The following is an 11102-nucleotide window of genomic DNA, read 5'->3' as shown; positions in this document are numbered from 1 at the left end:
ATCCCTGACGCCGCCGGGAATCGAACTCGGGAACTTCAATGCGGGGTCGTCCTTGTAACGATTCATTTGGCAGTGTTAGCTACAGAGGGTAGCCAGATACCCTTCCTGCCAAGACCTCAAACCCCCAGGACGGAATTAGTATACCCCATCTGTCTGCATCTAGTGTAAGCCATGGAATAGTGGGAACGTATTTAAAATGTCTGCGAGTCGTGTAACTGAAGCGGAATGCGGGGACCAACCCAGTATTCACCTAGCAGGATGTGGAAAACCGCCTAAAAACCAAATGCAGGCTGGTCGGCATACGGGCCCTCGTCGTTAATCCGATGGGCGGATTCGACCCAAGGCCGGTCCACCTACCGGAGTCCAGGAAGCAGCGCATTGGTGCTCTATGCTCTTGGCAGTGTTAGCTACAGAGGATAGCCAGATGTCCTTCCTGCCAAGACCCCAAAACCCGCAGGACGGAATTAGTGTACCCTCAGCTTTCTGCGTGTAGTGTAAGCCGTGGAATAGTGGGAACATATTTCAAATGTCTGCGAGTCGTGTAACTGAAGCGGAATGCGGGAACGACCCCAGTATTCATCTAGCAGGATGTGGAAAACCGCCTGAAAACCACACCCAGGCTGGCCGGCATACGGGCCCCGTCGTTAATCCGCGGGGCGGATTCGATGCGGGCCGGCGCACCTACCCGAGTCCAGGAAGCACTCAGGTACTCTGGCAGGTCATATTTGTTACACGTTGTGTTCTAGTATTGCTGAAAATTGCAGCTATGAATAAAAAAAATTAATTTACGTTTATGCTATGTTGGCATAGCACTAGTTCAAATGTCATATTAGAGAATCCATTGGTTTCCGGATTTGATTGTATCGGAATTATTTGCTTATTTCGTTGTCCCTCACTCGCTCTTCTCTTTTGTTCCTGTAACTAACACCCTGTGTAAGAGAATAACAAAGGTAGCATACTAGTCGGTGTTGTCTGAATATCGCAATGGGACGGTAAGTGACCCCTGCGAGCTGACGTGTCGGGCGTGTTGTGGTGTCGGCAGCGGTGGCGTACCCCGGCCTGTACCCGGGCTCGGCGGCGGCGGCGGCGGCGGCCGGCTACGTGAACGCGGCGGCGGCGGCCGCGGCGGCGGCGGCGGCGGCGGCGGGGGCGGGCGCGGGCGGGCCGGCGCTGCACCACGCGCACCACGCCCACCACCCGCACCACGGCCACCACGCGCTGCCCGCGGGCGCCGCGGCCGGCGGAGCGCCCTCGGCCAAGCGCAAGCGCCGCCACCGCACCATCTTCACCGAGGAGCAGCTGGAGCAGCTGGAGGCGACGTTCGACAAGACGCACTACCCGGACGTGGTGCTGCGCGAGCAGCTCGCCCTCAAGGTCGACCTCAAGGAGGAGCGCGTCGAGGTGAGTAACCTCTGCCAATAACGTCCTCTCCTCTGTCTGCAGTAATCCAATGAATAAATCTTTCGAAATAAGATGTTGTATACTCCGGGAAGATCAGTTCGGATTCCGTAGAAATATTGCAACACGTGAGGCAATACTGACCCTACGACTTATCTTAGAATCTAGATTAAGGAAAGGCAAACCTACGTTTCTAGCATTTATAGACTTAGAGAAAGCTTTTGACAATGTTGACTCGACTACTCTCTTTCAAATTCTGAAGGTGGCATGGGTAAAATACAGGGAGCGAAAGGCTATTTATAACTTGTACAGAAACCAGATGGCAGTTATCAGAGTCGAGGGACATGAAAGGGAAGCAGTGGTGAGGAAGGGAGTGAGACAGGGATGTAGCCTCTCCCCGATGTTATTCAATCTGTATATTGAGCAAACACTGAAGGAAACAAAAGAAAAATTGGGGGTAGGTATTAAAATCTATGGAGAAGAAATTAAAACTTTGAGGTTCGCCGATGACATTGTAATTCTGTCAGAGACAGCAAAGGACTTGGAAGAGCAGTTGAACGGAATGGACAGTGTCTTGAAAGGAGGATATAAGATGAACATCAACAAAAGCAAAACAAGGATAATGGAATGTAGTCGCATTAAGTCGGGTGATGCTGAGGGAATTAGTTTAGGAAATGAGACACTTAAAGTAGTAAAGGAGTTTTGCTATTTGGCGAGCAAAATAACTGATGATGGTCGAAGTAGAGAGGATATAAAATGTAGACTGGCAATGACAAGGAAAGCGTTTCTGAAGAAGAGAAATTTGTTAATATCGAGTATAGATTTAAGTGTCAGGAAGTCGTTTCTGAAAGTATTTGTATGGAATGTAGTCATGTATGGAAGTGAAACATGGACGATAAACAGTTTAGACAAGAACAGAATAGAAGCTTTCGAAATGTGGTGCTACAGAAGAATGCTGAAGATTAGATGGGTAGGATAACTAATGAGAATGTATTGAATAGGATTGGGGAGAAGAGAAGTTTGTGGGAAAACTTGACTAGAGGAAGGGATCGGTTGGTAGGACATGTTCTGAGGCATCAAGGGATCACCAATTTAGTATTGGAGGGCAGCGCGGAGGGTAAAAATCGTAGAGGGAGACCAAGGGATGAGTACACTAAGCAGATTCAGAAGGATGTAGGTTGCAGTAGGTACTGGGAGATGAAGAATCTTGCATAGGATAGAGTGGCATGGAGAGCTGCATCAAACCAGTCTCAGGACTGAAGACCACAACAACAACAACAACACTCTAAAATTTTTCTTTTTTTGCTGCTATTGCCTACTTTCGACTCTGAATTATGAAGCACCTACAAAACATACCAACCACGGAAAAGTAAATCATCTAACTTATACAGGGCGGTCGGAAATTCCCGTTACAGACTTCTAGGACATGCAGAGGATAGTGAGTACAGAACATTTTGAATAGGAACCCATGTCCGGAATCGCATCGTTTCCGTTATACGACAGTTTCAATTCAGATGTGTACCTCGTCAACGTCTGCTTAGGGCAAGAGAAACGTCTCAGAGTTCCCTGTCCTGATATGCAACTGGGCAGACACGATGACGTGTACTACGTCAAACGATCCCCAGATTTCACTTATTGTCCGCTTTGCTGTGAGACCGAGTCAATACATGTGCGTCACCGATAGAGGAAACATGGAGCAGTACACGTTTGCAGGATACACAGACATGCTCCTTGTGTATGGCGAAGCTGGAGGTAACGGAAGAGCTGCTAGTCGGCTGTATCACGAACGTTTCCCACACCGTCACACTCCATCGCACAAACTGTTTGCACAAGCTGCACAACGGCTACGAGAAACGGGTACCTTCTCCGTGAGGAGGCAGGACTGTGGTGCTCCACGGCGACGCCGCACTCCCGAATCTGAAGAAGATGTACTGCGTCGCACTGAAGATAGCCCGTCAATTAGTTGGCGAACAATTGCGCGTGCAATGGCTGTTAGTCACAGTACCGTCTTGGACGTGCTGCATGACCAACATTTACATCCGTACCACTTACAAGGGGTACACGCTATGGGTCCGGCAGACTTTCCACAACGCGTCGCCTTCTGCACATAGTTCCTGCACCGTTGCATCGACGCGCCCCTGTTTCCACGTCGAGTTCTCTTCATAGATGAATGTAGGTTCACAAGGGATTGTGTTCTGAACGCTCGAAATAGCCATGTCTGGGAGGACGAAAACCCTCATGCCACACATGTTCAGGGATTTCAAGACAGGTTTGGAATTAACGTGTGGGCTGGTATTCTAGACGGTCATGTGATTGGACCATATCTGCTTCCATCCAAGTTCACGGGTCCCGCATACTTAGTCTTCCTACGACACGTAATGGAGCCGTTCTTGGAAGCTGTGCCATTGAATGTCCGTCAGGAAATGTGGTTTTAGCATGATGGAGCACCACCTCACTTTTCACTTCTCAACAGACGGTATGATGAAAGATGGATGGGCCGTGATGGTCCAACCGCGTGACCGCCACGATCGCCGGATTTAACCCTTATGGACTACTTCTTGTGGGGTCCTATGAAGAGCCTAATTTATGAGACACCTATAGAGACAGAGGAAGATCTGCTGGCACGAGTTATGGCCGCTGCACAAGACAATAAAGAGACTTCATGTGGGATGGAAAGAGTGTACCAGAACATGCATCGGAGGTACAATGTGTGTACCAACGTCGGTGGTCGCCACATCGAGCCGCTGTTGTAATGTATCGGTACGTTGCGGCTGGTGCCGTAGATGCTGGGTTCTTGTTGTTGTCGATTAATGTAAACCATAAGGTGTACGTTGTAATGCAAATACTTAGGTAATAACGGAACGATTCAGTATTCTTTTCAAATGGATTGCAACAATTGTATAGGGTCACGCCTAAGTACATTCCTCACATGGGTGTGGATGAGATAACGATCTGCATTGAAATTGTAGAACTAAAACGATACGTTTCCGGACATGGGTTACTATTCAAAATGTTATGTACTCACTACCCTCTACATGTCCTAGAAGTTTGTAAAGGGAATTTCCGATCAACCTGTATAGCAAATCCCAAAAATCTTAAAAACATGTCGAATGGCAACGCCGTAAATTCGACAACTGGTACGGTCCAGTGCTTACATACAAATTATCTCTATGCAACAAGCTGCAATAGATGTGACATTTAAATCAATCCATCAGTCGACATATGGAACTACACATCAAAGTTAGCATGATCTGTAGCAAACATATGGGAGAACCACGGCCAATACAGCTTGAAGACGAACTTGAAAACCATCTACAGATGAGCCACATCAATGTATGAATCTCAGCATATACACTCGTGACATCCAAATGCATATTGAAGGCTAATCAGCTGGTCTAACATATCAAAGATATAGTCACACACTAGGCCTGTCTATCTATACTGTATGCCTGCGCACAATACATAGCTCACAGGCGTTAAAAGGTGATAGATGTTAGATTTACAAAATACGACGGTTGGAACTTTAATAGTGGCAACTATTTATTTACAGCTCGTACAAAATAGATACGTGTTTCGAAGTTTTACTGACCTTCAAAGTAGTTAGCAGCATTGTGTATAATCCGTTCCCAGTGATGTGGAAGTCGTGGGACACTCTTAGCAGTATCATTTGCGTTGACAGTTCGAGCGGCGCGGTCTATTGCCCGACGAATTTGTAGCACTTCTGGAGCGATGCCATGAAGTGTTTCCTTCAGTTTAGAAATCGAGTTGAACTCATGAGGGCTTAAGTCAGGGGAGTGCAGTAGGTGCTACAGTACTTAGGAGCCGCACCAGTCAAACAAATCAGTAACAGCTTACACTGTACGTGCTCGAGCATCGTAATGCAAAATGATCGTCAGGTACTGCATAAAGTGTCATCACTTCTGTCTCTATGCTGTTCATTTCTCGTACACAACCTACGACCAGCTCAGAGACAGAAGTGATGACACTTTATGCAGGACCTAACCATCATTTTGCAGGACAATGCTCAAGCACGTACAGTGCAAGCTGTTACTGATTTGTTTGAGTGATGCGGCTGCTAAATGCTATACCACCTACTTCACTCCCCTGACTTAAGCCCTCATGAGTTCAACTCGATTTCTAAACTGAAGGAAACACTTCATGGCGTCGCTCCAGAAGTGCTACAAATTCGTCGGGCAATAGACCGCACCGCTCGAACTGTCAACGAAAATGGTACTGCTAAGAGTGTCCTACGACTTCCACATCGCTGGCAACGGATTATACACAATGCTGCTGACTACTTTGAAGGTCAGTAAAACTTTAAAAGAACACGTATCCATTTTGTACGAGCCGTAAATAAATAGTTGCCACTATAAAAGTTTCAACCCTTGTATATTATACATAATATTGTATACATCACCTGAAGGATATAAACCCAATAACAGGAATATCGACTGTATATACAGACACTAAGATATTTAGAATCATCATATAAACCTCTTTGGTATCGTACATATTGTATGAGGTTTATATGTAGATTATATACATCTCTCTGTGTGTGTATATACGGTTCAAATTCCATTTATTACGTTTATATTGCTCTGACGACGTAAGTTATGTAATGCATAATATATTTTGGAGATGTAACATCTATTAACAGCGTTATTTAAGCCAGTGAACTATGTATTATGCATAGGCATACAGCATTGGTATACACATATAGTATCTTTGATCTGCTGGTATGTAAACTAACTGATAAGCCTTCAGTCTGCGTTTGGATGTCATGAATATAAATCTTGAAATCCATACATGAAAAAAATGTGGTTCTTCTGTGGATGGATGTGAAATTTGTCTTAATCCGTATTGCACATGGTTATCTCGCATGTTTTAGAATGTTTCTGTTCATATCGATACAGATCAAGCTAATGCTAACGTGCTTCCATATCCGTAAGAGTGAATTAATTTGCATTTCACATCTGTTGTGGCATTTTGCATAGAAGTTCTGTGTATGTATATACTTGACCGTAGTCTATGTCAAATATACGACTCTGCCATTTGGTACGTTTTTAAGATTTTTTTAATTTGTTATACAAGCAAGGTGTCTGGCATTTATGTTGTTGGCATGTTTTGTAGGTGCTTGACAATACTTCGCAACCGAAATAGCAGCAAATAAACGAAAAATTTTGCAGCCTACAATTGACAATATATCGAGGATGTGGACCTGTATAAAAACAAGACTGCTAATAAATAAGTCAATTGTCACTCAAGTTAATTCCAGGAGCAACATCTTTAGCGTGCAGAACGAGTAGGTAATATTGAAACTATTGTTACGACCCATGGCCTTCGACAGACGATGTTCTCAAAATAGTGGATGTAGCTGACTCTTCGAAATCCAATAGGCGTAAAATATGCACCAAAGGAAGTGTCATCGTCTTCTTAACATCAGTTTGTTGGCTTAATTGCACACTGGTCGTTCAGCCCATTCATTTGGATGAAATACTAAAACACATACTAAATCACGGATGATATAGAGTAAACAATAACATGAACACATGGTGTGGGTTGAAAGTAAAGAAATAGAATAAAGTTTGCAAATATTCCAACTTAAATGTCATGTGTCATTGTTAACTGGCATATTGCGAGGGGTGCGAATAGCCACCTAGTGTACAGGGTGCTGTTCCTCTGCATGCTTGGCCCTTTCCTTGTGGAGGCGTGTCGCATATGTACTTGATGAGTTTATAGTATAGTGTTACGTTTGCATTGCACGGTGGTGATGAGAGAAGCGGAGGGTGAAATTCATTGCCATCGCTAAGCTTACTCCTCTCGTATAGCACTAGGAGAGCCGTACAGTGTAACGTCCACATCCGAGCATCAACTGTGTCACATGCCCTCTCTTCATGAGACACGTAAGAGAGAATTTTAATTTAATCCAGGACGTTGGCGCAAATACAGGCGATCAGGAACTTGATGCTATCATCTCCCTTCCCCTTGCCGGCAAAATACTTGGAGCGAAAATTTCATCCACCACCATAATTCAAAGTGGCGTACCTCCAATTCAAGGGCCACGGCCGAGTTCTGCGTTAGCGATGTCTTCTAGAGAGGCGCATCGATTGACAAGTACCTGCTCTTGCACACGCCTACTCTTCCATACACTCACCTCAGTGTCCGTACACTGCACTCTAACGAATAGTACAGGGGTTGGACCAAAATATGAAAACACCGCGAGAAATGGAGATCCTAGCCAAGTATACAGGTTGCTCTGCTATATTTGACCATGAACAGCGTCCTTAGTAGGAGTACATTGCAAGTGTCGGTCGTGTTCATAACAGAGTTCTGTCTAGTTGTGAGTGCATTATGTCAAAGCTAAGTGAATTCGATCATGGGCAGATTGTTAGCGTTCGTATGGTGGGTGCTTCTGTAATCAAGGCACCTGACGTGTTTGGCGTTTCGAGAGGTACCGTGTCGAATATTTATAATGAGTACCGAGTGAAAAAACATCACCCGCTAAGTTGCAAAATGCACGATAGTGTGTGTTAAGTGATAGTGACGAACGATCATTGAAGAGGATTGTGACGAAAAGTAAGAGGATGACAGCTTCAAAAATCATTGCATTGTCGCAGATGCGAACAAAACAAGACGAAGGAAGCTCCATAACCAGGTACTTGCAGGGTAGGTTGGAATTACAGAGTCACAAATCAATGATGCAAATGGCCGTCACAGGAAGACACGGTACCCAAGCCATAAACCTCGACTCTGCAGCAACGGGAGAAACTCATTTGGTGGGGTGGGTTTGGTTTACGCTGTTATGACAGAGTTTACTTGCTGAGGAGGTGGTTCAGTGACGTTTCAACAGCCATGTCGTGGTATTCCTTTGGCCCCAAGGTTACTCTAGAAGGTCGCATTGCTGCCAATTATGTCTGACCACGTCCATTCCACACTATACTGTTTGTTCCTCAATAGTGATTCTGTGTTGCGAGACGACAGGGACCCGTTCATGTACCTCACATAATCCTCCATTATTTTTACCGGAGAATTCCACTACTTTGCAGGAAGAATGAAATAAGGTACTGAAGGAGTGTGTTTTATTAAACCATACACGACGTGAACAAGGGAGGGGGCCGAGAAACGACAGGGAACTTAAGCTGTGCTTACTTATTGGGAGTGCCGCTTTCTGTAACGGGAAGGGAGAGCGAGTCCCAAACTTTATTCTCAGTGACGACAACAGAGTTGTAACCGGTATCAGGCCTCATGCAAAGCAGTCTATATGTTCTGAGTGGAGTAGCTGAATGATGCTGTTAATTCAGCCCAAACATCCATGGTAGCAGAAAAGAGTTTCCCAGCTGCAGTTCCTTAAAAGTGCTCGATTGTACACTTGATCATTAAGAGCTTGTTTGATAGGATGGCACTATAACGGAAATGTAGCAACATAAGAAATAACAAATAACATTTATTAAGACTGTGTTAAAATGGTACTTAACTTTGGTACAATTTGATGTGCAGCCTTTGATGTGCTAAACATAATAACGTGATATCTAAATGACTTTGTTGTCTCTTGGCAGTTCATAATATTGTCACTATAAGTGATTGTAATTGTGCAGACACTCTGTTAACGATCCTGGTTTTCTGGAAGTAGTGACTGTTGGTCGGAAAGCAGTCTCCAGAGTACTGTACCGAGTAGGCTGCAGGTGCTGAACTGAACTGTCTGATTGCTGAATCATAAGTGTCTTGAGTGTCCACAAACACAGTGTTTTTGTGTCCGTGACAGGTGAATTCCCGTGTCACCCAGTATGAGGTAGAAGCAGTGCAGTCTGCACTGACAGCGCTCGCTATGTCGACTGTTTACGTTATCGGAGGACGTATATGATGCGATGGAGGAAGGCCGGCCGAAGTGGCCGAGCGGTTCTAGTCGCTAAAGTCTGGAACCACGCGACCGCTACGGTCGCAGGTTCGAATCCTGCCTCGGGCATGGATGTGTGTAATGTCTACATCTACATCTACATCCATACTCCGCAAGCCACCTGACGGTGTGTGGCGGAGGGTACCCTGAGTACCTCTATCGGTTCTCCCTTCTATTCCAGTCTCGTATTGTTCGTGGAAAGAAGGATTGTCGGTATGCTTCTGTGTGGGCTCTAATCTCTCTGATTTTATCCTCATGGTCTCTTCGCGAGATATACGTAGGAGGGAGCAATATGCTGCTTGACTCTTCGGTGAAGGTATTTTCACGAAACTTTAACAAAAGCCCGTACCGAACTACTGAGCGTCTCTCCTCCAGAGTCTTCCACTGGAGTTTATCTATCATCTCCGTAACGCTTTCGCGATTACTAAATGATCCTGTAACGAAGCGCGCTGCTCTCCGTTGGATCTTCTCTATCTCTTCTATCAACCCTATCTGGTACGGATCCCACACTGCTGAGCAGTATTCAAGCAGTGGGCGAACAAGCGTACTGTAACCTACTTCCTTCGTTTTCGGATTGCATTTCCTTAGGATTCTTCCAATGAATCTCAGTCTGGCATCTGCTTTACCGACGATCAACTTTATATGATCATTCCATTTTAAATCACTCCTAATGCGTACTCCGAGATAATTTATGGAATTAACTGCTTCCAGTTGCTGACCTGCTATTTTGTAGCTAAACGATAAGGGATCTATCTTTCTATGTATTCGCAGCACATTACACTTGTCTACATTGAGATTCAATTGCCATTCCCTGCACCATGCGTCAATTCGCTGCAGATCCTCAATTTTCGATTGTTACAACCTCTCGATACACCACAGCATCATCTGCAAAAAGCCTCAGTGAACTTCCGATGTCATCCATCAGGTCATTTATGTATATTGTGAATAGCAACGGTCCTATGACACTCCCCTGCGGCACACCTGAAATCACTCTTACTTCGGAAGACTTCTCTCAGTTGAGAATGACATGCTGCGTTCTGTTATCTAGGAATTCCTCAATCCAATCACACAATTGGTCTGATAGTCCATATGCTCTTAGTTTGTTAATTAAACGACTGTGGGGAACTGTATCGAACGCCTTGCGGAAGTCAAGAAACACGGCATCTACCTGTGAACCCGTGTCTATGGCCCTCTGAGTCTCGTGGACGAATAGCGCGAGCTGGGTTTCACACGACCGTCTTTTTCGAAACCCATGCTGATTCCTACAGAGTAGATTTCTAGTCTCCAGAAAAGTCATTATACTCGAACATAATACGTGTTCCCAAATTGTACAACTGATCTACGTTAGAGATATAGGTCTATGGTTCTGCACATCTGTTCGACGTCCCTTCTTGAAAACGGGGATGACCTGTGCCCTTTTCCAATCCTTTGGAACGCTACGCTCTTCTAGAGACCTACGGTACACCGCTGCAAGAAGGGGGGCAAGTTCCTTCGCGTACTCTGTGTAAAATCGAACTGGTATCCCATCAGGTCCAGCGGCCTTTCCTCTTTTAAGCGATTTTAATTGTTTCTCTATCCCTCTGTCGTCTATTTCGATATCTACCATTTTGTCATCTGTGCGACAATCTAGAGAAGGAACTACAGTGCAGTCTTCCTCTGTGAAACAGCTTTGGAAAAAGACATTTAGTATTTCGGCCTTTAGTCTGTCATCCTCTGTTTCAGTATCATTTTGGTCACAGAGTGTCTGAACATTTTGTTTTGATCCACCTACCCCTTTGACATAAGACCAGAATTTCTTAGGATTTTCTGC

At 45.1% G+C, this 11102-nt stretch overlaps 1 protein-coding gene across 1 annotated transcript in view; it reads left to right on the top strand.

Annotated features, from left to right (window-relative positions):
- Positions 1–984: 984 nt before the first annotated feature.
- The window catches only part of LOC126195576 (homeobox protein goosecoid-like), a gene marked incomplete at its 3' end in the record, with an annotated part of 193584 nt that continues 183466 nt past the window's right edge, over positions 985–11102 (top strand). Inside the window, exons 1-2 of the mRNA XM_049934202.1 lie at positions 985–992; positions 1215–1401. Coding sequence (XP_049790159.1) covers positions 985–992; positions 1215–1401 — 195 coding nt within the window. The remainder of the gene's footprint in view (positions 993–1214; positions 1402–11102) is intronic.

Source organism: Schistocerca nitens, chromosome 7 (assembly GCF_023898315.1).
Source record: "Schistocerca nitens isolate TAMUIC-IGC-003100 chromosome 7, iqSchNite1.1, whole genome shotgun sequence".
NCBI lineage: Eukaryota > Metazoa > Arthropoda > Insecta > Orthoptera > Acrididae > Schistocerca > Schistocerca nitens.
The sequence above is the reverse complement of the archived record's forward strand: the minus strand, read 5'-3'. Positions and strand labels throughout refer to the sequence as shown.